Consider the following 27,147-nt stretch of genomic DNA (forward strand, 5'->3'; position numbering starts at 1 on the left):
CGTCGTGATTTTTGTTGTTTTATTTTTTATCTACGTGACTTTACCGAATAGAACCAAATAGTATGGATCCTTGCAGTCACGAAAGCTTCAAATCTAGAACGTACAGATTATTCCGCCATTGGATCCATGGATAATAGATTCCTATAATTTATGTTTATTTCTCCCACCCACAAAAAGCAGGGATAATAGAAAGGTCCGAGGATCGATGTGGGGCATTACAGGAAGATCTATTAAACTAAATAATAATCACAATAATACTGGCATTCCCTTTATTCACCCAGGATAAGCCTCACTGGGTCTCAACACATTTACGAGGGTCCTGCTACATTAGGACGTCCGGAAACCAGGAATCCTGGAGAAAACCCGCCACTCAAACGGCGAAGTGATTTGGCACGCGAATAGACGGGGCATGTCTCTGTAACGTACTTGACGTTATTGACAAGACTTGATGCGGTTGTGGTGAGGAGGTGCTGGTGAGGACAGGGCTTAGTTCGACCTGTAAAGATGTGGGGTGATGCCCGGCAGCGGTTGGGAGGTATAGTCATGAGAATGTCTGATGAGGACAATATGATGGTGAGGGATTAGGCTGCGAGGAGGTCTAACGAAGACACGTTTTGTTGATGGAAAGAATGCTGGTGAGGTCTGTTGGTGAGGATTTGGAGTGCTGAGAACTTTTTGTGAGTCACCAGGGTCTCGCGGGGAGGTCTTGTGCTGAAGGGATCTCGTGAGGACACATCGAGCTCCCCAAGAGATGATTTCTTGGTGGTGCGGCCCCATAGTTAGAAGGCACTGGTTTGTCAGAAGTTCTGGCCTCAATATGTTCCTCAAATAACACTGCGCTAAAACTGGAAATGTATATCAAGCATAGGTGATGTTTCAGGCACTGGGCCCGTTCTTCCTAGCTATGAAGTGTTATTGACGAACGTATTTGACTTTTTATAATTTGTTGTCCTTCCCCCTGCACCTCCGATGAGCACGGTTGGCTACGTACGGCTCGAAAGAAGTTCCACGTACATACGTGCACGTACAGCCAACGCAGTACGTATCACTACGATGGCGACCTAATAAGGGGTCTGTTGGCGAGGGGGTCTGGATCGTGCAGCCGAGCGGTCTGGTGATAAGAGCATCTCGACGGACAAACGCATTTCACCAGACCCCCCCCCCCCCGCTCGTAGCGCTTTCCTTCCCAAACCGGCAGACCGCCGATTTGACCGGGACGAGAGATAGATATGACCGGAGCGAAAAGAGACGCAAGTACACACACACACACACATGAAAAAAAAAACATTCTCCAGCCACGGGTGAGGAGGGATGCGAGGTCATTGATACGAGGGCGGGCAGAGGGGGCCCGTAGTTTGGCTGGTGAGGAGATTGGACGAGGGAGCTGGGTGGAGCGTGCAGGGGGGGGGGGGGGAGGTCATTGCCGGTGAACACGGAGAGTGCAGAAGCTCACGATCGTCACGTAGTCCCCTGTTATTGAAATAGCCGTGGGTTCCGGGTAAGGGCGTGCGGGTGTGCGTGGGGGGTTTGCTGCGTGTGTGGGGAGGGATGCGGTGGAAGGGGGGGGGGCGGCAGGGGGGAGTAGTGTGGCAGGAGGGGGTAGTGGTGTGGTAGAGGGGGTAGTGGTGTGGCAGGAGGGGGTAGTGGTGTGGCAGGAGGGGGTAGTGGTGTGGCATAAGGGGGTTGTGGTGTGGCTGGGGGGAGTGGTGTGGCGGGGAGGAAGTGGTGTGGTGGAGAGGGAGTGGTGTGGTAGAGGGGGTAGTGGTGTGGCGGGGAGGGAGTGGTGTGGTCGAGGGGGTAGTGGTGTGGCAGGGGGGGGGGAGTGGTGTGGCAGGGGGGGAGTGGTGTGGTAGAGAGGGTAGTGGTGTGGTAGGGGTGGAGTGGTGTGGCAGGGGGGGAGTGGTGTGGTAGAGGGGGTAGTGGTGTGGCGGGGAGGGAGTGGTGTGGCGGGAGGGAGTGGTGTGGTAGAGGGGGTAGTGGTGTGGTAGAGGGGGTAGTGGTGTGATAGAGAGGGTAGTGGTGTGGTAGAGGGGGGAGTGGTGTGGCAGGGGTGGAGTGGTGTTGCAGGGGGGGAGTGGTGTGGTAGAAGGGGTAGTGGTGTGGCTGGGGGGAGTGGTGATGGCTGAGGGGAGTGGTGTGGCAGAGGAGGAAGTGGTGTGGTAGAGGGGGTAGTGGTGTGGTAGAGGGGGTAGTGGTGTGGCTGAGGGGGAGTGGTGTGGCAGAGGAGGAAGTGGTGTGGCTGAGGGGGAGTGGTGTGGTAGAGGAGGTAATGGTGTTGCAGGGGGGGGGGGGGAGTGGTGTGGCTGAGGGGAGTGGTGTGGCGGAGAGGGAGTGGTGTGGCGGGGAGGGAGTGGTGTGGCGGGGAGGGAGTGGTGTGGCGGGGAGGGAGTGGTGTGGCGGGGAGGGAGTGGTGTGGCGGGGAGGGAGTGGTGTGGTAGAGGGGGTAGTGGTGTGGCTGGGGTAGTGGTGTGGCGGTGAGGGAGTGGTGTGGCGGGGAGGGAGTGGTGTGGCGGGGAGGGAGTGGTGTGGCGGGGAGGGAGTGGTGTGGCGGGGAGGGAGTGGTGTGGCGGGGAGGGAGTGGTGTGGCGGAGGGGTGTGGCAGTGTGGAAGTGGTGTGGGAGAGTGGGGGTGCAAATGGGACGCGCATTCCTGGTGTCCACGTGTACACACGCACGCGTACACACGCACGTGTGTGTACGCACGCACAACGACAATAACAGAGTGTAAGGGCAAGTGTGGTGAGCGAGCACTTCTGTTAAAGCCGACACGGCACACGAGATGGGGTGGGGTGGTCAACACCGCGCCCCGGGGGGCGTCGTTGTCTTCCCGGTGCTGATGTTGTTTACACACCGCGCCAGGTGCTCATTTAAGGCCGAGTCGACCTAGGCGACCTAGGCGGAGGCCCAGGTATCCCCTGTGCTAACATTCGCTGGCACTCGTCATTGGCCGTGAGCGGGAATCGAACTCGGCTCTTTGCTGGGTTCGTAGGGCAGTTGCAGCGCTAACCACTGCGCCACCCACCGCTGGCCCCACGTGGTTAGCGCGCGCGCGTGCACGCGCACTCATTTCACGTCTGTAGTGTGTGCACGAGTGCACGTGAACTCATGCACACAGACGCTGATCGTGCAGCTGTACACACTCATACACGAGTGTGCAGTGTATGTACACGCGTGTGCAGTGTATGTACACGCGTGTGCACGTGTATGTACACGCGTGTGCACGTGTACATAGGCGTGCGCGTGCACACACACTTATCGAGTGAATGGCTGTGTGCGTGCGTGCTTTCAATCGTTCCCCTATGGGGAGTGGTGGTGCAGCGGTTAGCGCACTGCGCTACGAACCCGGTGGCCCTAGTTGGAGTACCCGCTCACGGCCAACATCGGTGACGAATATCTAAACCTGTGCTGTGCCTCCCCTAGGTCGACTCGGCCTTCAGTGAGTACCTGGTACAGTGTGCAAACATCAGCACTGGGGAGACAAAGGCGGCCGGGGTTGGTGCTGGTCACCAACCCCCTCGCGTGCCATTCCGGCTGCCTTCATAGGTGCCCCAACAGTCTGTTATAGGCTATGCGGGAGATCTTTGTCTTGGTCTGTTTTCAATAGTTCACCTATTGAAACATTTCAAAATGCTTGTAATGTGGAATATTTGCATGCTCTGAATAAAGCTTTTGCTTGTAACTGCTGCCACAGGATATTGGATGTCAGGCAGTAAAACATAGTGAGTAGGGTCCAAATTTTATTTCGGAAGGCGGTGAAGCATGTGTGAGTGTGCACGTGTATGTGTGTGTGTGTGCGCACGTGGGGAGCGGTAGTGTCGTGGTTAGCGAGCTGCGCTACGAACCCGGCGACTGGGGTTCGATTCCAGCTCACGGCCAACACCAGTGAAGATTATTTGAACCGGTCCTGGGACTCCCCTAGGTCGGCTCGGCCTCAAATGAGTACCTGGTGCGGTGTGTAAACATCGCCACTGGGGAGACAAAGGCGGCCTTCATGGATGCTCGCTAACAGCACTTTACCCAACCGTCTGCTCAGGATATATGGGGGATCTTTGTCTTGTACATGTGTACATCCGTGTAAGGGTATGTGTGTGTATTTTGTGTACTGCATACTGTACACGTGTACGTATGTGCGCACGTGTAAATACGTGTCCACATTTGTGCATACATGTGTACATCTGTGGCCAAACATGCATATGGATGTTGTGTATCGTGTATATACATGTACTGTGTGTATGCGCACTGTCTTTGTATAGGGAGGGAAGGTGGCACAGTGGTTGGTGCACTGACCCGATTTCGGTACAGAGAGAGACAACGGTGGGGCGGTTTCGCAATTTTTATAACTCATCAGCACTGTAAAGTCACCAATGCCAAGTGCTGTGAGCATTGCATCACTGCCGCTGTTAGTCGGTCACACAGGGTAAGAAGACGACCACAAGTCATTCAGGAAATGCTCATCGGCTTTTTTTTTTACACAGTGTACAGAGGCTGCGTGCCCTTTACACATTTGTGTGTGATTTATGTATTTGTATACAATGTTTCCCAACCGTGTCAAACCACCTTTGCCAATTTCATAATTTAAATCTTAGTCCACCATGCTGCAAGCCAGAGATCTGATCAATAATGCATTGCCTTTTTGTTTGTCTAATTACACACATACATCATTCGGCCTCTTCAAACCTTTGCTGTGTGTCCCTGTATGTGTGCAGTGGTAGACTTCATAGGTGCTCGCGAACAGCACTTGCCCCAAAAGTCCGTTAAGGCTATACGGGGGATCGTTATATTTGTGTTGCAGTGGTCATCGCACTGCTCTACGAAACCCGGTGACCCGAGATCGATTCCCGCTCATGATCAACGTTAGTGGTGAATATTTGAACCGGTCCTGTGCCTCCCCTAAGTCAACTCAGTCTTGAATTAATGAATTAGCGCCTGGTGCTGTGTGTAGATTTGTGTGTAAGTTGAGTATAATCATGGATGCGCTGCATTGGAAGGGGGGGGGGGGGAAAGGGGAAGAGAGGAGAGAAATAATAGCCGCGAGGAAAAGGATGGGAAAGGAACAGAGAAATGGGATTAAATGGTCAGGACAGATGAGGATAGGGAGGAAGAGGCTCCGTCAGGGCACTGATGTTGCTGCACAAAGCAGAGTGTGTTGTCACAGGAGGTGGGGAGAGGGATTCAGAGTGGGGGTAGCCACACGAAAGTCACGGGGTTTACGGGAGGTTTGAGCTGATATTCGGATATACTCCTAATCATCCCCCCCTCTCCATGTGCACAATCCCGCTTCCGCTCCTTTTCCCTGCTTGCCCCCGTGCACTGGAACAAACTTCCCCTGCACATTAAGCAACAACCCTCCCTGTCTAGTTTCCACTGCTCCCTCAAGACCCACCTCTTCTCCCTGGCCCATCCTTCCCTCCATCCCTAGGCACCCCTGTAATTCCGGTAGCCACTAACCGCCCTCCCTATTAAACCCCATCCTTATTGACCATGTAACTTTTTGTTACCCTAATTGTACCACTCATAACCCTTGTGCAGCACTTTCGATAAAAGCGCTATATAAGATAAGATATTTACATGTGGTATCGTAATTTTCCTGCTCTATTTCATGACGGTACTGTAGCTTGTGTCTTTATTTCTTGTGTAACTGACAGCATATGCGTTATAAGCGTTATACGTTGTAAAGTTACAATGATTGAAATGCTTATGGCAGGCTCACGTTTAGTGAACTGGAGTTCAGTAACTCTTTAAGTAATCCCTATTCCCACTGGAATAATAGTACAGCGTAAAATAAACGACACAATAAAATTGTGGAATACGATTGAAAAGTACGCTCATGTTAAATTATGTCGTGAAGAGTCTTAAGCCACAGGTGAGGGGGAGCTTCATTGGTCAGATTTGATTGATACATCGCCCACGTGTTAACAATAACAATAATTGCGCAAAAGTGGCAATCTTGTTGGGTGGTGGAGGGTTCACAAGAAAGACACTTTTGTTCAATTTTTTTTGCTGTGGTTTTCACACCTGATGATGATTGCTTGTGTTGCAGTCGAAACCTTGTGAGAATTGTATTGTTTTATATTTTTATTATTTTATTGTTTCCCTTCTACGTGACTTTACCGAAAGAACCAAGAACAACTTCTTTGGTTATTTCGGTAAAGTCACGTAGAATGAGAATAAAATAATAAAATAACACAATAAAATTCTCACGAAGTTTCGGCCACAACGTCGTGAGAATTTTATTGTGTTATTTTATTATTTTATTTTATTCTCATTCTACGTGACTTTACCGAAAGAACCAAAGAAGATGAATCCTTGCAGTCACGAAAGCTTTAAATCGAAACCAAGAACAAGAAAGGCATTTGCAATAAAACTACCGGCCACGTTGCCTAAACCAAAAACAAATACGGAAACAACTTTTTAATTAATTCAGTTATAGCAAATTCATATCGCGGTTATCATCGGATCACGATAATTAGTATCGTATTGTGAAAAGTCATATCACGTGACTCTACATACACCCACTGTATATTTGTTTGCATACCGATGTACTCCATACGTGTGTGTACATACGTGTGTGTACACGTGTGGCCACACTCCAGCTCGTAGTGAGTGCACTTAAGATGCCATTGAAACGAAGACAAGGTTACGATTCTCAGGTGTCACTGGAAACTCATTCAGCCATACTAAGGAATTATCTACGTTATTAAAGGTCTCATAGTGTGGCTACCCTTGTTACGTATGCGATGTGCGCAATGATACATACGTGGCGGGTTATAACGATTCGTTTTTTTAAGCCTGACACTTGTATGTCGAAACCGGCGCAGAGTTTTGCTTGTACTGAAGCGATGCTGCTGAAATGATTCAAGCCCAGAAGGCCGTAGGGTCTGATGGGTTATATGAAGAACACTTTAATTTTTTTTTTAATCTGGAAAGATAGATGTATCAAGAAGACATGGGCCAGTTATCGATTTTGCATTCGTATATATTTTAACATAGTTGATGTCATTTCTGAGCACAGGCCTAAATATCCCAAAACGTCAAACGAACAGCAACAAACAGCACTACCTAGAGTTCTCGTATATAAGAATGAACACGTTTCAGTGAGCAAAGCTGTGGATCCCGGTTTCCACCGTTCAGGTCTCATCAGCTGAATCGGGACTTGTTAAATTAATGGCTGCCAGATTACCACATTTTATTGGCAAGAGACCTCCATTCAAACTCTTGGACTCTTCCATTCTGTGCAAAAAACCCCCCCCTAAATCTCAAACACGTAAACAAGCGTTGGTTGACGTTGGCCCAACGTTGGTTGACGTTTGGTCAAACGTTAGTTGACGTTTCGTCAAACGTTGGTTGACATTTGGTCAAACGCTGGTTAACGTTGGCCCAACGTTGGTTGACGTTTGACCAAACGCTGGTTGACGTTGGCCCAACATTGGTTGAGGTTTGTCCCCAACGCGAACCAACGTTGGCCCAACATCTTCACGTTTACTGGGATCGTGCATACAACACAGCATTAGCAAATCTCCCGTGTCTCGTCTCTTCCACGTATAAGAAGGGTTCATCGGCCATGTGAGCTTTCCGGACCAATATTTATCTTCGGAGCAGCATGTTACCTGGTTAATAAACGACAACCAATGGCGCGCGTGCGTGTACGTGCGTCCCGTGGCAGATTGTATCTGCCGCGCGCGTGCGTGCGCGCGTGTCCGTGCTGCGTTATGACTCGTCGGCTTTACATTCGTGTAAACAGAGAGCGACAGCGGTAGTGGCCACGCAGTTGTGCGCTGTGTACGTGTGGGGGCCAGGCGGGCCAATGGCGCTGGTTGATAGGCGTGCGAGTGTGCGTATGAGTGTGTTGTGTGTGTATGTGCGCGGATGAGTTGGTACGTGTGGGTGTGTGTGACTAGTTGGCGTGTGTGGATATGAGTTGGTGTGTGTGTATGTATGCGCAGATGAGTTGGTGTGTGTGGATATGAGTTGGTGTGTCTGTGTATGCACGGATGGGTTGGTGTGTGTGTGGATGAGTCGGTGTGTGTTATATGTGTGCGTGATGAGTTGGTGTGTGTGTGTGCGCGCGCGCGGATGAGATGGTGTGTCTTTGATGAGTTGGTGTGTGTGTTCGGATGAGTTGGTGTGTACGCGCGCGTGTGTGTACGTGCTAACAGCACTTGCCCCAGCAGTCTGCTAAGGCTATATAGGGGGTCTTTGTAGGTATTTACGAGTTAGTGTGTGTGTGCAAATGAGTTGGTGTCTGTGTGATTTGGTGTGTTTGTGTGTGTGCATTATTTGGTGTGTACTCGTGTGTGTGCGAATGACTTTGTGTGTGTATATATATCTTTGTATGTGTGCATGAGTTGGTGCAGTAGTGCAGTGGTTAGTGCAGTGCTCTACGAACTCGGAACCTGAGTTGAATTCCTGCTCACGGCCACCACCAGTGACAATTATCTGAAGCAGTCGTGGGCCTCCCCTAGGTCGACCCAGCCTCAAATACTTACCTGCTCCGGTGTGCAAACATCAGCACTGGGGAGACAAAGGCGGCCGGGTGTGGTGCAGGCGACCCATCCCCTGTGTGCATTGCCGACTTTCCTAGGTGCTCGCTAACAGCACTTGCTGCAACAGTCTGTTAAACCATTATGGAGGGTCTTTGTATTTGCTTGTGTGTGCTGTGTGTACGTATGGGTTGAGATGTATGTGCACAAGTTAGTGTGTGTGTGAGTTGGTGAGTAACATGGCGTGTTTGTGTCATGCTATGTTTGGTTAGCGGTAGTGCAGTGGCGAGCGATGGAATGCTGTACCGGAACTTCTCAGAACACTAAACATGTTTACCGGTAATTTTCAGAAAGATTCCCATTCCTATACTAAGAGAGGGGGGGGGGGAAGTGAACGTGGGATGCAGGTCAAATCTCTGTACCGAAATGAGCTCATGCCCCCGTAAATCACGTGACCTTTGCGTGGCCACCCCTACTACTCTGAATCCCTCTCGTCTTCCCGCCGCCCCCTGTGAAAACAAACACTGCTCCGTGTGGCAGCGTTAAGGCCCTCGTGTCGCCTCTCCCTCCCCATCCTCATCTTTCCTGATCCTTTGCTCCCGTTTTTTCCGTTTCTTTACCATCAGTTTCCTCTTATTTCCCATCATCTCTCTTCCCTTCCCTTCCCCGTTCATTTTCCAATTTCCATGCATTGTGTCCTTGACTTTACTCCCCTTTCCGTGATGTAGCCGCAGGTAAAACGTTCCGTTCTGTGTTTTCTACTTTTTCATTTCAACCTCTGTGATTATCCATTATCGTCTATGCATAAACAAAGACAAAGGTCCCCCGTATAGCTTGTAACAGACTGTTGGGGCAAGTGCTGTTTGCGAGCACCGATGAAGACCGGCACTGTGGTACACGAAGGGGTGTGTGGCCAGCACCATGCCCGACCGCCTTTGTCTCCCCAGTGCCGATGTTTACACACTGCACCAGGTACTCATTTGAGGCTGAGTTGACCTAGGGAAGGCCCAGGACAGGTTCAAATAATTGTCACCGGTGTTGGCCATGAGCGGGAATCGAACTCGTGTTGCCGGGTTCGTAAGCGCAGCGCGCTAACCGCTATCCTACCGCTCTCCGCATATACACACACAGCACGCGTGTGTTTGCGTGTGTGTACACGTATGCGATACTGTATGTGTATGCGTGCGGTGGATTAAAACATTGCCACTAGGGAGACAAAGGCGGTCGGGCGTGGTACTGGCCACCCACCCCCTCGTGTACCGTTCCAGCCTTCATAGGTGCTCGCTAACAGCACTTGCCCCTACAGTATGTTAAGGCTATACGGGGGATCTTTGTATGTGTGGCATTTAGGGCACTGCAATATGAACTGGGTGACCCGAGTTCGATCCCTTGCCGGGTTCAAGTGGCCACTCATGGGGATGAAACGCGAGCTGCCCAAACCATACCCCATTTAATTTCAGCTGCTTAGGATTCCAGATGCCATACTAAAACTGCAGTGCAATATGATTTAGGGCCAGGCTAGGGTGACAAATAATGATGTCACTTGAAAAGAAATCTCGGAAAAAACCTCGCCGAGTCTCAAGACTCTTTTTTTTGTCTTCAAGAGGCCCCTACAGCTTGGGGATGTTTGGCCAGTGTCGTCGTGAAAATAATGACGGTTTTGCTTCGCGTGTGAGGTAATCGGAGTAGCTTGAAAAGAACCTACCATGTATACGTGTGAGGGGATAGCCCTTGAATGTCTGTGCAGATGGGCTCAAACCACCTGCTGCATTGCCATCACTTGGCTACAGAGAGCTGCACTGTCTCATCTTTTAAGTAATCCATTACGCTACTTATGAATCCATTGAATTACCCGACTAATCCGATAAGGACATTCAATAAAAACAACTTTTCTAAATGAATCACATCCTTTCCCACGTGTGCCGCTCGATGAGAGGTGACGAGCGGGCCTTGGTTACGTCATCCAACGTCATCACCTGCGTGATGCTTGGCGTGGCTTGTCAGGGAGGTTTCCAGCCTTCGGGAGGGAAAGCTAGCGTGGCGGACAAAATTTGAAAGTGGCCTGAATATACAAACCACGAAAAACAGTAGTCGATTACAAATCTAAGCCAATTAATGGAGCAATTTTCTCAGCTGGGATATGTTTTGTTTGGGAGTTTTGCAAATCTGTGCGAGCTGCCAATCCTTGCCTCTAACGTGCTTGATCGTAGCACTTTCTTTCCTAACTTGCTTGGCTGTTGGTAATATACAGAAATCTATTTTGACCTATACCCCATTTCACGGATAAAATGTGCCTTGCTACAAATCTTATCTTTTATAGATGTATATTTATATAAATGAAGTTCTATATTCATAATGTATACTGCAATGTTGTTTACATTTTAGTTTATTGTTATTTGTCGTTTGTTGTTTAGCTGTTTGTATTGATATCGGATGTATGATGTTGGCGTTTATATTCACTACGGGTTTCAAATTCACAGCAGTACGAGAATCGAAGTCACGTTTGTGGCACGGGAGTTGGACTAAGTTTAACGTTGCGTTCGTGAATCCAGCGAGAGAGTTTGTGTCGGCGTGAAAGAAGCAAGGCTCGCGAGGCCAAAGCAAGCAAAACTTAGAGCCCCTTCGTCACAGCCGTTTCATTTACTTCCTTTAAATCAAACACTTATTGTAACATGACATTACCGTGAGTCGTTCAAAACCTTGACGGCACAATACCAGAGCTGTCAACCGTGCCAATTCTCTCGTACGTACGTCGTCTTCCAATGGAGTGTTTACGTACGGATTACACGCGTGCTCTCGCGCGCCTGTACACGCACACGCACGCGAGCTCGCAAACAACATCCAATGCGACACCCGGAGCCAGAGGAAACTCCCGACCGCCGCCAACTCTCGCCTGCTCGTCACCGTCAATTAGCCGCGCGGACCCCGTGCCTGCGGCTGCAAGGGAGGGAAGAACAATGTGCAGCATTCCAAGGGGGTCGCAGGTCAAACTTTCGGAAAAAAGCCGAGCAGGAAGGGCTGCTCGTTTGACACGGAGGCCTCAGCCGCGTCCCGTGGGGATCGAGGAGGGGCCCGTGGTTGTGGGGAAACGGCGATGCTGGGATGCACGGGGGAAGTTGAGGCCACCGGCAGGATTTGTGGTTCGCAGAGGGATTTGTGGTTCGCAGAGAGAGAGAGAGAGACTGTGTAGCGGCATTGTTTTGATATTTTTTTCGTGAACACTTTTCGTCTGTCTGTCATGACTCTCGGGGGCGGGGATGGGCGGCAATATGAATTTAATTTTTAGTATAACGTTGTGTCGCTGTTAGGGACTTACTGACCAAATAGTTGCCCGCACCCTCCCTGGCGGAGCCGATATCCGAGCCCCGCTGTCTGAGAGCAGCCGAGGGACATCCTACTCCCAGCGCGCCTGGCATGAGCACTACTGTTATTATTGCAAATGGAATACTTCCGAGGACAAACACATGTTGAAAAACGTGACACAGAATTCATGTGTATGCAAGCTTTTTCTTCGTCACCTAGATCTGGTCATGTACTAGCTCGTTTCGTGGACAATTGTAAAATGTGAGGGCTTATAACTTGTGATCGCGATAATGGCTTCACCGTTCTGGCAAATTGCCCGATGATGCTGGATGTAATTACCAGCGAAACGTCGTACTCAAAAATTGTAAATGATGTGGATTCACTCTTCAACACACCGGTGGGCTAAAGTAGTGAACTATTTTGTCTTTTGTCAAAGTGAATTTTACTGATTGGCCGTGTCGGATGGTGGAGGGTTACGACACATTTATAAATAACGCGATCTAACCCAAAAACGTTTATTATGAATTGTAAAATGTGATCGCGATAATGACTTTATGCAGAAGTTAACAGCGGTTTTGAGCATTCACCGCAGAAATGAATATTCTCCACGTCAGGGCCTATGTTAATGAAATGTCGACGCTGAACTGCTGACCGAAGGGCTCTGTCAGGGATTAATCTTAGGTACACAGCATAGTGGTACAGGATGCCGGGCAACATTTAGAAAGTGGGATCCCAGTAAACACGGGCACGTTGGGCAAGCGGTGGCCACACATTGCCATGTTTACTGGCAAGATGGTCAGCTGACATTTTTCCGTGTTCATTTGTTGAACTCGGTGTGAGCCTCCAATTTATTATTGCTCTCAATTTTCTTGCAAATTGATTTTGACTCGATTTTCCTTATTTGCCTTTATTGTCCCAGTCACGGCTGCTTGCTAGAGACTTTAAACCTTGAACACGAATTGCCCCTATCATTACAAGGCATTTGACGATTAATTGATTCATCGTTGAATATGGATTTTTGGACGTCAATACTGAATGGAATCGTGCGTGTTAGAGTCAATTGTAATTCTGATTCATCCAAATGGCGCGTTAATTTTGCGTTTTGGCTATTGGAGTGAAAATTGTTTCAAATGAGCGCTCTGGTTTGTCGCATCGCGTGCTGTTCCGCACGATGTCCGACGTTTTTCTCACTTTCTGCTGGCAGTTTCTTCGGGAACCTAATCGTTTAAATTGAGTTCCGAACATGGTAGTTTCAGTTCGGTTCCTCAATCCTCGAGAAGCCAGTACATGGAGTCATTCAAAATTCGAGGCTGCACGTTGTTAACGGTCAGGGATTCATTTATTACTAGAAGGTAGATGGGGGTGGATGCGGCATGGATACCATGCAGGGGAAATTTCGAAGTGTCCGGGGAATGTCGCCGCCACGTTCCAACGACAATACACACTAAGGCACAACGCGATACAACTAACAACATATGCTTTACGAGTGCCGCACAAACGCGAGGCATGTACATTTGATGCCTCTGTGTATTGTGGCCTTAGGAATATGCGATGTGCGGGGGGGGGGGGAAAGGGCGCAGGCACCAGTGGTTTTGAATGGGGGAGGGCCGTCTAACCAAAAAGGTTGAGAGCTACTGATTTGTAGCTCTCTAAACGCCCCCCACCCACCCCCCCACATCATCCGAGAGTTGCCTGTTGCTCACCCATCCAGGATTCAATCTCCCACTCGGCATTTTCCGGAACGCCGCTGGGCTGGCTTGGAGTAGTTGAGGGGATTATTTTGGCATACGGCACTGTCACGAGAGTACTAGGTCTCGCCTGTCCATAAGAATTCCATGTTATTGTACCCCTGTATTCCTGCACACCGGCACAGTATCACAGGGACAAAATAATGCGAGACGAACTTGGCATTCCGAAATTATTCCCGGAACCGCCGGAACAATGATTCCGGACTGTTCCGGCTGGAATGATGCATGGCGCGCATCATCACTATCGGAATAATTTCCCAGACAGTATGAGAACCATTTGTAAGATTGAATATTATTTTTTTCTTAATGATAATTGTTTTCGTATGTTCTTCATCTATTTTTTAACTGGACGTTCTTATATATCTGTCATTGTTGCTACGGCGAAAAGTAAAGAAATATCTGAAGTCTGCGTTCTCCGGCGGCTGCCTGGCCCACAAAAGCGGCCAGTGCCGTCTCCTCGACCCAATCCCGGTCCAGCCCGGCTCAAACAACTGAGGCCACCGAACTCACCCCGCCAATGTCCCCGTCCCCGCGCTTGTGTTTCTGTGCCGACGCAGGCGATGGTGGCGTGCTACCCGGGCCGCGGGACCGGGTACGTGCGGCACGTGGACAACCCCAATGGGGACGGCCGCTGCATCACGTGCATCTACTACCTGAACAAGAACTGGAACACGGAGGTGCGTCTGCGGCGCGTCGGCCGGCCCGGCCGGACGCGCGGTTGCTGCTTCTTGCAGAGGGTTCGCGATTCGGATCCGGCAGGCCGCTCCGGTCATTGCTCCGGGCGTATTGATACTAATCTAAACTATATTCTTGGTTCTTTCGGTAAAGTGACGTAGAAGGGAAACAATAAAATAATAAAAATATAAAACGATAAAATTCTCACGACGTTTCGACTGCAACACTAGCAGTCATCGTCAGGTGTGAAAACCACAGCTTTTTTTCTAATTTTCTTGCTGTGGTTTTCACACCTGATGATGATTGCTTGTGTTGCAGTCGAATCGTCGTGAGAATTTTATTGCTTTATATTTTTATTATTTTATTGTTTCCCTTCTACGTGACTTCACCGAAAGAACCAAGAATATGAATCCCTGCAGTCACGAAAGCTTTAAATCAAAATTTAATCTAAACTATTTTATTTTTTCATCAGGTAAGGCCCACTAAGCTACTTAGCTCCTTTTCAGAAGCCAACGAAGTGGCTTATTGTGTGGAAATTTATAAGCAGCCAAATACTCTAAACGCACGTTTCTAAATGTGGAGGGAAAAACCGGAGGGCCCGAAGAAAAATCCACACGATCACAGGGAGATCACGCAAACTCTAAATATACCGGGGTAGGAATCGAACCCATGGCCTCCTGTATACCAGGCGAGGTAGTTAACATCTTGCCACGGTGGTGTGTTGACCGCACATATAAGCGATGACTGCTTCACAGGGGGCATAAAAGTTATCTTGTGATTATAAAGCTTTTGTGTTTTTTTCACTTGCAGTATGGTAAGTAGGCTGCTCATTCGTCTGTCATTTAAGACGTGTAAATTACAGCGCCAGCGGTGTCCATTGGAACCGAATTTAGTACATTTAGGAATTTATTAGTAAAACGTTCAATTATTCAACTTCTTGATGAAAAAAGAATAGGCTTTACCCTTTCCGATAATACAGGTGTTAAGATGTTCAAACACCAAATAGACACCGATTTGATACTGGCAAAAAGCATCCCATAAATACTCAACTTATTCAAAAACATGTTGATTCGAGTGAGGGGTGTTATTTCTACCACTTCTCCATGGCAACACAGCCAGAGAGAGGCTTTTGTGGGGGGGCAAGCAACGCCGCGCTCGCTCGCCATCGCGCTCGTGTCGAAGCCAAGTGCCCCTCTCTGCCTGCCTGGCGGGGCTGCCCTTCTCACGATCGTCGTCACTCCTCTCCCGTCTCTCCCCCCTGATCTTCGGTTAGGTCTCTCACTCGCGCACAACATTCACAAACTGTTACAACTCGGGGACGTTCTGCACGAACGGGCCGGCGGCGTGCCGGTGGCGTATGCTAACGCGCTCGCGCGGCACTGTGCTGCCATGTTGACGCTCGCTGCCCTGGGCCGTCGCGTCCCTGTTCTTTGACGCTGTGTGCTTCACATCTAACGAATCTTTCACCTCCGATTAGCGCGGTTGGCTACGTACTGTGCAAAAGAAGTTCAACGTAATGCATACTTGTACACACTGTACAGTTGTAAATGTCTGTCTGCGTACGTGTAATCACGTGTTTTGATATGAAAATTTCAAGTATTTTTTTTTTCAAATACATTTTTATTGTAAAAAGAATGCAGGCCCGTTACAGCACGTTGGACAGCGTACACAACCAGCTAATATCGTTCGCGAGAAAACAATCGAAATGCGACTAAGCTATTTTAGAGAAGGGGAACATTTTTTTTATATTTTAAAAAAATTAGCATTTTATATTAAAATAAGTCATGCCCCCCCCGCCCCCCCCTTCCCTCTCCGGCTGCAGGAGAAGGGCGGCCTTCTGCGGATTTTCCCCGAGGGCAAGGCGCAGCATGCTGACGTTGCGCCCACGTTCGACCGCCTCCTTCTCTTCTGGTCCGACCGACGGAACCCCCACGAAGTGCAGCCGGCGTTCGACACCCGGTAAGGTTGGCGGGATGGTTCACTTCATCGCGCGCTTTGAGATACGCTTCTGGAGCGATGCACTGTTAAATCTAGATTGAAAACTCATCCCTTTAGAACTGCTTGTTGTTGTGTTTAGTTTGTTGTCCTTCCCCCCGCACCTCCAATTATCACGGTTGGCTACGTACAGTGCGAAAGGAGTTCAGCATACAGTGAGGGAAAAAAGTATTTGATCCCCTGCTGGTTTTGTACGTTTGCCCACTGACAAAGAAATAATCAGTCTATAATTTTAATGGTAGGTTTATTTGAACAGTGAGAGACAGAATAACAACAAGAAAATCCAGAAAACGCATGTCAAAAATGTTATAAATTGATTTGCTTTTTAATGAGGGAAATAAGTATTTGACCCCCTCTCAATCAGAAAGATTTCTGGCTCCCACACTCTTAAAGGGAGTGCTCTTAATCTCAGCTTGTTACCTGTATAAAAGACACCTGTCCACAGAAGCAATCAATCAATCAGATTCCAAACTCTCCACCATGGCCAAGACCAAAGAACTCTCCAAGGATGTCAGGGACAAGATTGTAGACCTACACAAGGCTGGAATGGGCTACAAGACCATTTCCAAGCAGCTTGGTGAGAAGGTGACAACAGTTGGTGCGATTATTCGCAAATGGAAGAAACACAAAAGAACTGTCAATCTCCCTCGGCCTGAGGCTCCATGCAAGATCTCACCTCGTGGAGTTGCAATGATCATGAGAACGGTGGGGAATCAGCCCAGAACTACACCGGAGGATCTTGTCAATGATCTCAAGGCAGCTGGGACCATAGTCACCAAGAAAACAATTGGTAACACACTATGCCGTGAAGGACTGAAATCCTGCAGCGCCCGCAAGGTCCCCCTGCTCAAGAAAGCACATATACATGCCCGTCTGAAGTTTGCCAATGAACATCTGAATGATTCAGAGGACAACTGGGTGAAAGTGTTGTGGTCAGATGAGACCAAAATGGAGCTCTTTGGCATCGACTCAACTCGCCGTGTTTGGAGGAGGAGGAATGCTGCCTATGACCCCAAGAACACCATCCCCACCGTCAAACATGGAGGTGGAAACATTATGCTTTGGGGGTGTTTTTCTGCTAAGGGGACAGGACAACTTCACCGCATCAAAGGGACGATGGACGGGGCCATGTACCGTCAAATCTTGGGTGAGAACCTCCTTCCCTCAGCCAGGGCATTGAAAATGGGTCGTGGATGGGTATTCCAGCATGACAATGACCCAAAACACACGGCCAAGGCAACAAAGGAGTGGATCAAGAAGAAGCACATTAAGGTCCTGGAGTGGCCTAGCCAGTCTCCAGACCTTAATCCCATAGAAAATCTGTGGAGGAAGCTGAAGGTTCGAGTTGCCAAACGTCAGCCTCGAAACCTTAATTACTTGGAGAAGATCTGCTAAGAGGAGTGGGACAAAATCCCTCCTGAGATGTGTGCAAACTTGGTGACCAACTACAAGAAACGTTTGACCTCTGTGATTGCCAACAAGGGTTTTGCCACCAAGTACTAAGTCATGTTTTGCAGAGGGGTCAAATACTTATTTCCCTCATTAAAATGCAAATCAATTTATAACATTTTTGACATGCGTTTTTCTGGATTTTGTTGTTGTTATTCTGTCTCTCACTGTTCAAATAAACCTACCATTAAAATTATGAACTGATTATTTCTTTGTCAGTGGGCAAACGTACAAAATCAGCAGGGGATCAAATTATTTTTTCCCTCACTTACTACATACATCTTTACAAGGATTTTGGTGCCTCCCCCGCTCTGTTATGGACGGACGGACAATGCCGATGCTGTCGAACTTAGTTGGATGTAACTTGTGTACGTACGTGCGTGTGTGCATTTAAGGGTTTAATGGTGGGCTCACACTTGCCTCGTTGTCGCTGCGATATTTCATTTTTTGCCAGATACGCGATCACCGTGTGGTATTTTGATGCGGAGGAGCGGGCCCGTGCCAAAGAGAAATACCTCACTGGTAACCATCCCGTCGACAACGAACCACAACCATCGCTGGCATTACACCGACACACACACACACGCACACCGTCGCACCAATTGCGCATCAAAAAATAAACGACTATGGAGAAGGGCCATGGCCCTGTGGACACAACCCTTGGGCCTCCGTGCTCACCTCCACTGGCAAACTCGAGGCAGTGAAATAAATTCCACAAGGAAATTGCACACTAAGTTTTACTGGTGTTAAAATATAATCCGACCTTCATTCCGTGTCCCCACGAATAAATAAAGCGTATGTTTAGTTCATCAGCCTCGTGGCTTTCCCAGACAGACGCCCTCTCAAGCAGCATTTGCTCAAGCAAGCAAACCCTGGATTGGTTTTGAGCTTCTGGAACTAAACAAAAGTGGCTGGATTACCGGATATTATTGGCAAGGGTTCTCCACAAAAAGCTATATGCAACCCTCGTTCAAGGCAAAATCAAAACTGTAGAGTTTAGCAGTGTGATGTACAGTCGTTTATCAATCCACTGCTGGATGAAGGCCTCTCCAAGCCGCTGCCATATCTCGCAATCCTCCAACGTAATAACAATCCACCAGCACAACGATTGTCATCCCTTTTGGACCGGCAGTGTCTCATCAGTTCCGATTTCATTGCTCCAACTCCTGTCTGGGCGTGGGCGTCCTTTCGGACGCATTGCATTACTTCCTCACATTAATCACTATATTTGGGACCTGCTTATAGTCCCATTGACAACCAGTGGTAGGCCGGGGGCTAAAGTGCTGGGGTGCAGGTTGCAAAAAATACCACAAGCCACAGATTGACGGCGCTTTGGGTTCTGCAATAATCATCGTGTTTAATAGCAGATTACCACAGCCAATAAATATTCCTCGCGAGCCAAAAAAAACACAGACTCGGAACTTTGAGACGTCGCTCTGTTGGCAAAGAGGTAAACATGGACTTTACCACCGCTATCGGCGTTCGTCATGGGCATTACTTCCCCCCTCCCCTCACTGGATGGCACTACCGGCAATTAAAATACCATGGCAATGATTCGGGCCCACGGTCAGACGAGCAAGCATGACCACGGTGTGTCGCACGTAGCGTGTGACACAGTGTAAACTAAATATTTTTTTACCGCTGCCATGACTGCGACGGGAGCACTAAGTGATTAAAAGTAAAAAAAATAGAACTTGCAAAAGACATTTTTGTTTAGTGCGGGTGATTGTTAGCGATTTTATGTTTGCTTGTCTTGGTATTTCTATTTTTTTTTATGTTGGTGATCCAAGTTACTCTTGCAATTGAGACTCCTCCTGCTCTCTTGTGTTCTTACCCTGGTCAAAACAAAATGAACATGGAACTCAACCAGGGCCGAGATCATCAAATTCGCTGCACTCCAACACAGTTTCATCACGGGCATGTCAAAATCCAGATCCAAACCCGGGACGTCAGCGGTAGAAGTTGGAACGATTTACCCACCAATGCCCCCACCACCACCGCCACCTCCCCCACCCTCCCAGCATATTCGATGTAACGTTGCGGTGGATGGTAGTGACTTTTAGTGGCTGCATGGTGAGTCCCATTATACACAATGTATACACTGATTTTGAAAAATCAGTTGTTGCTTATGCAATTCGATACCAATCAATGAATCGATGTGTCCTTCCTACCCCTACTCAGCTGTGCTGTCTGATTGCTCCGACACAGTCATTGTGAGCTGCCTGACAGACGGGAGGGGAGCCCCCCACGCCCACTCTGCAACGGTCGTTTTTCCAACGTTTTTTTTATCGCACGATGTTGCCCACAGCTGCCGGAGAGAAGGGAGTCCGGGTCACGCTGAACGAGCCACAGCCACAGACGTAACGAGACGCTCGTCCTCTAGGCCGCCCCACCGCTCGTCCGCCCGCCCGCCCGCCCGCCCGCTCGGCCACCCTCCTACGCTGCACTCTGTGACTTCACCAGCCAGCAGCCTGATGACCCATCATCGTTATCCCTGGCTTCGAAAAATGCGACAATCGGATGTTCATGAGCCAAACGCCTCTGATTTCTGCCAAGTGTGAGCAGGGCGCGATGGCCGATGCTCTGTGTTTGGCAGAGGCCCGAGAGGTGATACGCGAGGATGTTATCGAGGCCTGCTGGGACACCGTGGCCTCACAGCAGACGATCAGACTGCTCGGCAGTCCGTGTAGTAGTTTATTTTTATTTTCTAAACTTTCACCCAGTAACCGTGAATATCTCAGCCTCAATGCAATGCCTCTGAACGCGGTCCCTGTGGTTCCCTCACTTGCGTTGACGCCCGCTGTGTTTACTGGAGTAGGGTGGCGGGACCGACTGTATTGACTGCGGGACCCGCGTGCGGTAACTACGCGAAGCCCCTCGTGTACGCTCTCATCTCCTGCATCTTGAATCTGCCGCCCCTCTCTGAGTCTTTCCCCCCAGTTCCCCCCAGCACTTTGCCCCCCCCCCCCACCCCCTCCGAGGAGTTGTGGGTAATTTGGAAGATTTACCAACTCCTTGCCACACTAGGGGCGAGGACTTGGGAGTGAGAAAGAAAAAAACAACTCGCGCTAATCATGACTCCGATGCGTGGCGAAAAGCATGGAAAATTCCCCCGCGGGTCAGTGTTTGCTCGAATACCATTTTTTTTGTGCTGCTCCGAGCCAGCCGGCAGCAGCCTCAGCCTCGGCCAATCGGCTGCGAGTTTTTAGCGTGGAGTGCGGGACGTGTTTTTTTTTTGCGCTGTAGAAGCGTTCGCGTATGGTGCGGCGGGGAACGGTGACGTGTTTTCCGCGCCGTCTGCCTTTGGTGCTGTGGCGTAGCGTGCTCCAGTGGAGGAAGGGGGTCGTCAAAGGTCGGCGAAGGTGGCGGTGAAAACCATGAATATTCACGGTTTCGGTTGCAATAATTGCAAGGCGACGTGACGGACTGCCGTCAAGGAATTGATTCGCCATTTCACCTAATACTCTCAAAGAGACTGCCATTTGTAATCTTGTTTACCCAAAAGATATGAAATTTACAAAGGGTAATTTTGATAAAAGGGATATTAAAGATAGGCATAGCCTCACACTTATTACTGTATGTACATTTAAATTAATTTCAAAAACGATAGCCCTTACAATTGATGCACTTACTCCGTCGTGATTAGTGCTTAAACTTGAGCCTTCGTAATATGCCAAATGGTTTTTGGATGGCGAGTGTTTGAGATGAACCTGGGATTGGTGGGATTACGCGCACGTGACGGCCATTGTGATGATGTACGAGACCCACAGACAGCAACGAGGTAGCGTCAGTAGCCATGCAGAGATGGGCAGTATCTAAAGTACAAATTATATGTAATTTAGATATACGTAATTCGATAACTTTTGTAATAGGTATCCAAATTAAAACCTCAAGTAATTGGTCATTTGGATGTAAATGCGTGTAATTTAACGGTGTTAATTTCATTATATTAGTCATTTGTTATCTATATTACACATCCGAAAAAAATAATTAGGTAAATTGCGTCTATATTACACAAGACGCTGTTAATTAGTAATTTGTGTCAGAATTGCACTTCCTCCGATGTTACGTAATTTTAATTAATTTTACCCATCTCTGCGAGGTTATTAGGAGAGTCGTACAGCATAGTAGGGTTTTAATTTGTCAGGTTCTGTATTGATGGGGGAGGGGGGGGGCAGTTATGTTTTATGCATAGGTATTCTCAAGGCAATCCAATTTCTCCTTGCACATGAAACAAATATATATGTAACATTAAAAAAATAAATCAGCCAAACATCTCAAATTTTGACCCTGGACCTGATGGAGGGTTGTTGTAAGCTTTCGCGTAATAATAATTATGACGTCGCTAATTGATTTTATAACTGAATAAGTTTTCGATTTCACGTCGCCGTTTACAGTTTTATTTTCGAAGTTCGTCCGTCTTGTCACTTTTATATACGCGATGATTGTTTATTTTTTTCTCCTTTGCAAAAAAGCGACCGCGAAATTTTACCTTCAGGTTTTTGTGTGTGTGTGTTGTTTAAGGAGCATAACGTACACGCGCTTCCGACAATTACTGGGAATTTTGGAGCACGCAGAAAATCGCGAAATGTAACACTCGGATCGATTTGCCCAGTTGCTCGCACAAGGTATGGAATTGAGACGACCGGGATGAGGGGCCAGAGGTGTCCGGTGGGGGGGGGGGGGGATAAAAAAAAATTAAGATCGCGCAAACAACGAGTGCGCAGATGCGAAGCGTTTCTCAGTGCTTGTCGATGAGTTGTGTTAGGTTTGACCCCACAACTGGAGTGATTTCAGGTTCTTTTCTTTTCCTGCGGTAGACTGTGCGATTTGTGACCGCTACGATTTTCAGCTCTGATTGCATTTTACTGTGCCCGTTTTAAGTGTACAGCCTCTTGGTTCCCGGGCGTGTACATAGCACGCGCGTGTGTGCACGTGTGTCTGTGTGTTCGCGTGTGTCTGTGTGTGTCTGTTCGCGTGTGTCTGTGTGTTCGCGTGTGTCTGTGTGTTCGCGTGTATGGTGTTGGCCACCCCCACCCCCTCGTGTGCCGTTCCGGCCTTCATAGTTGCTCGCTAACAGCATTTGCCCCAACAATCTATTAAGGCTATACGGGGGGGGGGGGGTCTTTGTGTATATATGTGGCGATTATCTGAACCGGTCCTGGGCATCCCCTTGGTCAACTCAGCCTCAAATGAGTACCTGGTGGCGCTGCATGTAAACATCGCCACTGGGGAGACAAAGACGGCCGGGCGTGGTGCTGGCCACCCAACACCCCCGTGTGCCGTGCCGGCCTTCATAAGTGCTCGCTAACAGCACTCGCTCCCAACAGTCTGTTCAGGCTACACGGGTGGGGGGGGATTTTTTTGTCTTGTTTGTGTGTGTATATATGCAGGTGTAATTGCAAACTTACCAATGCATGGATCTGCGTACGGTTGTGGTCGTACGCGTAAAACGATGCGCCCAGTCGCTGCCACAACACCGCGTCGCGCGTGCGGACGAGGAGCGAATAGCTCGCAACGGCGCGCGCGCGCGCACATTCACGCGCGCGACCACAGCATCAGATCATCGGCATACCATAACAATTAATGGCAAGTATGTGTGGGCGAGCACGACTTGTACCGCTCGGTTTTACAATCATTTGTGGACACAGACTTGTACACGCCCGTCTTCACATGTGTACACACGCGCCTCGACACTCACGGGCATTGGTAGCTACACACACACGTACTAGTACCACACACACACGTGCATACACTAGTACCACACACACTAGTACCACACACACGTACGCGCGTGAACCACATACACCTGTAGACTCGCACACGTAAATACTAACGTTTGTATAGGACACACAAACTTGTGCCACGTACATGCGCACGCAATATCACTGTGCTCAATAACAGCCATCAATTCGCCACGAAGTGGCGGTGATGTCCCCACAGCGCTTATCCCAGCCTAGGTGCACTTGGAGGCCATGGGAAGTGTCAAAAAGGCTAACGCTCTTTAGAGGAGGTCATTGGACAAACCCAGGCGTTGGGGGTTAACCGATTGAGATGACTGGAAGATGCATCGCCTGTGCTCACCCACTCTACCAGCTTGCTTGCTGTGTTTTAGCAGCCGGCGCTGCGCTCGTTGTTGTGAGCGTTGCTCTTCTGTCCTCTGTTGTTGGGAGGGCGACTGCCTCCAAACTGCCCAGTAGCGTCCTTCACGAGCCTCCTCCATAGAGGCCGATCTCAACACCAGTGGTTAGCAGTAGTTGGCAAGTAGCACTCGGTTCCAAATCTTCCTATACAACACCAGCCCATCTCTTCTCCCACGTCCGTTTAGCATCATCTATCCGGCCAAACAGAAGCTTCCTGGGCATGTGGGCTACATGACAAAGCCAACGCATCCTTGCCTGCTTCTCGAACTATTGCGTTCACTGATGTTACGTCAGATCCCACCGGTGAGAACATAGGCCGAGAACCCTTGCATGGTTTTACCAGTTGGGATTTCCACCTGGCACAGATCCAATGAGGGAGTGATTGGATGCACGGGCGAGGTCTCGGGATGACTCCAGATCCAATGGGGGAATGATTGGATGCACGGGCGAGGTCTCGGGATGACTCCCGACTGGTCAAACATGTTACGTATGCTGATCTGGTAATTGCTGCTCACTCTGAGGAGTCACGGAGCCTGCTGCTGTACCTGGAGCCTGCCATTTAGAGATGGGGGCACTTACTAACAGCCCCACCGAAACAAAGCACTTGTCAGGGTACATTGTGTCATTCAACATTGTACCCCTTCAGTTCCATTAGTGATGGGCAGTTGTGGATTGGGTGGAGGAGACCCCATGCCTGGGCAGTGTGCTTATGAGAAGCTCTGATTTGGGCAGCGGAGGCCTACTTTAGAAACGGGCATGTAGCGCACTATCGTGTTTATCAGTTGTGTAAACGCCGCAGCGTGGAAGCTACCTGGCCGATCGCAGCACACGAAGAAGCTCAAGTTCTTCTCGGCCACGGTTATGTCATTTCGATTGTACGCTTGCGAAACATGGGACCCCCTTTAAAGAAGCACCTACGATGGCTTGTAACATTCGGGCTGAACCGACCACGACTCATGCCGTGGGTTTTTAACCAGATTGGATTGTGTGAGCTGCTCGCATATCTTTGTACTACAGCGACACATTTGTACACACACACACGCACACACTTGTACCTCGATAAACTTTTCCGATGTGTTCTCATGACATTGCACCGAGAGTTGTTTTGGAATGATGTCCTGCATTTCGCTCCACGTATGTATGCACGTATGTCTGTTGAACTTCTTTCGCACCACCGTATGTAGCCAACCCTGCTAATCAAGAGGTGTGATTAGCGCGGTTAGGTACGCACATGCTTCCAACGCCTGGAGCGAAGGAACATCGGACATCACGAGACATCGGTGGGCACTTTTCCGGTCTGAATCATGGGCGGCTGTGGACGTGGCAAGCAAAAAAACACCGTTGAGGACCTGGCTGCGGAAGTAGCGAGCTTTGCTTTTTCACGACAACCGCGGACCTCGATAAGCCGCGCTCGAACGCAACATGGGAGATGCGCGTCCACCTTCCGCAAAATTGATGGTCAAATAATCGCTGAACTGCGGCTGCGGTGAAGTCAAAACCATGAAACGCGTCATCGACGGATGTGCCAACAGTGCTACAGCCTGGCGGTGTCACTGCGATCCGTACACCGTCCATACTGCCTTCTTGGATTGGTAAAAAAAAATTCCAGCTGTAATGCGTTTCACCGTTGTTTCTCTCCCCTGCTGCCGCACGACAGTGAGCACTTAGTTCGGGATGCAGGCGAGGATGCGTTGGCCAGGCCATGTATCGTGCGTGGCCATTCTGAATGGTTCAGTTCCTGAAGAAGCCATCCAGTTCGGGAAAGTAACAAAAAAAATTCAACACTTTAGTCAATAACACAAATGAATGATTTGCATTTGACCAATGTGTTGAGTTTTTGTGCGAATTGTGCTTGTGCAGCACTGCTGCCAATGCAGCGTCACCATATCAAGTGATATCCAGGAATTTAAGAGTTTGGTTCCTAAAAACGCTCCAAGCATGTCGAGTGAAACGTCGGACATCGTGCCGAACAGCACGTGGGATCAACCTCGAAGCCGTGTCGGGAGACCCACGCAGTCGTACCACACGTTCACCACGTGTTCTCACAACTTCGTGTTACCTTCAAATATTTCTGATTTTTTTTTGTTAGGGCCTCAACTGAAAAGAGAGCCCTTTCATCGTTACAGTGCACATATTTATTCCTGTGTTTGACGATCACCGAATGTAGTTTTGAGTTGTTCCGTGGGGTAAAAAAAAGGCTTAAGCGAGGACGTTATCCCAGCTGTTCGGTGCAGCAGCTGATTATTTTGCTGCCTTTAAAAAAAAATTACCGAGTAGCTTTTTTTGCAGCAGCTGAGCCCGCGCGCTCTGGGCCGTGTAGCGGCAACGCGCGTGCGACGCGTTCCCAATTCAGCAGTTCACTCGGCCACTGCATAGCTGCAACGTTCTTGGGGAAAACTGCCTGCACCATGCACGGATGCCAACCCGTCCAAGGTGACGCATTATGTGGTGACGCAGCGGTTGGTGTTGCTGCTGCTGCTGCGTTGGCAGTGGTGCACAATTAACAAACTCTACGCATTCGTCAACGGCCCTTGCACATGGCACGGCGTTTGTGCTCCGGAAAAGGCCTGTGTGTGTTTGCTATCAAGGCCACAACGACGCAACGGCCACCTCTTGGGCGTGCGTGCTTGAAGTGACCGACGTGTCCGAAGCAGCCGTCGGGGGGGAGTTCGCGGGCCCTTATCTATCCCGCGATTTCATTTCACACCACCCCGTGGCCGCGCGGGGTCAACCACTTTCGAAGCGGCCCGCGAACGACGTTTGTATCCGTCTCTGCGATCGACTTTGGCGGCACTAATCGGGTACTCGAGGGGGGGTGGGGGATACTGCCGGCCTGGCAACGGTGTCTCTATTTTTGTTGTGCGTCTCGGGCACTATTGTCACCCAACGGGATCCTCATTGCAAATCACAGAAGGGACTTTATGTTATCGTTGGTCAATTATGGTTCGCGTGGTTTCATGCCGGTTTTCAGTTGTTTTTTTTTCGTGTGTCTCCCCTGTTTAACTTGTTTCGCAAAAATAAAACTGCACGCACTTGATTTGAATCGCTAATTAAAGAGAATGGTCAAATTTATCCGTGTGTGTGCGCGCTTGAGTGTATGTACGCGTGTGTGTGTACCGTGCCGGTCTTCATAGATGCTCGCTAACAGCACTTGCCCCAACAGACTTTAGCCTATACGGGGGGGGGGTCTTTGTATTTATATGTAGAGTGGGGAGCGGTAGTGCAGTGGTGAGCCCGCTACCCGGTGACCCGAGTTCAATTCCCGCTCACAGCCAATATCGGGTGGCATATCTGAACCAATTTTGGGCTTCCCCAAGGTCGACTCGGCCTCAAATGAGCACAGCACCTGGTGCTT

At 49.3% G+C, this 27,147-nt stretch overlaps 1 protein-coding gene across 2 annotated transcripts in view; it reads left to right on the forward strand.

Moving 5' to 3' along the window:
• Positions 1–26,864, forward strand: part of LOC116947785 (uncharacterized) — a 42,073-nt gene extending 15,209 nt beyond the window's left edge. For both annotated transcript variants that reach the window (XM_076071062.1, XM_032963932.2), the window contains exons 4-7: positions 14,088–14,207; positions 16,028–16,164; positions 18,104–18,171; positions 19,958–26,864. In XM_076071062.1, the coding sequence (XP_075927177.1) occupies positions 14,088–14,207; positions 16,028–16,164; positions 18,104–18,171; positions 19,958–20,013 (381 nt within the window). In that variant the 3' untranslated portion in view covers positions 20,014–26,864. The remainder of the gene's footprint in view (positions 1–14,087; positions 14,208–16,027; positions 16,165–18,103; positions 18,172–19,957) is intronic.
• The last annotated feature ends 283 nt before the right edge of the window (positions 26,865–27,147 follow it).

This window comes from Petromyzon marinus, chromosome 31 (assembly GCF_048934315.1).
Source record: "Petromyzon marinus isolate PM22_M1 ecotype Great Lakes invasive population chromosome 31, UKy_Petmar_22M1.pri1.0, whole genome shotgun sequence".
NCBI lineage: Eukaryota > Metazoa > Chordata > Hyperoartia > Petromyzontiformes > Petromyzontidae > Petromyzon > Petromyzon marinus.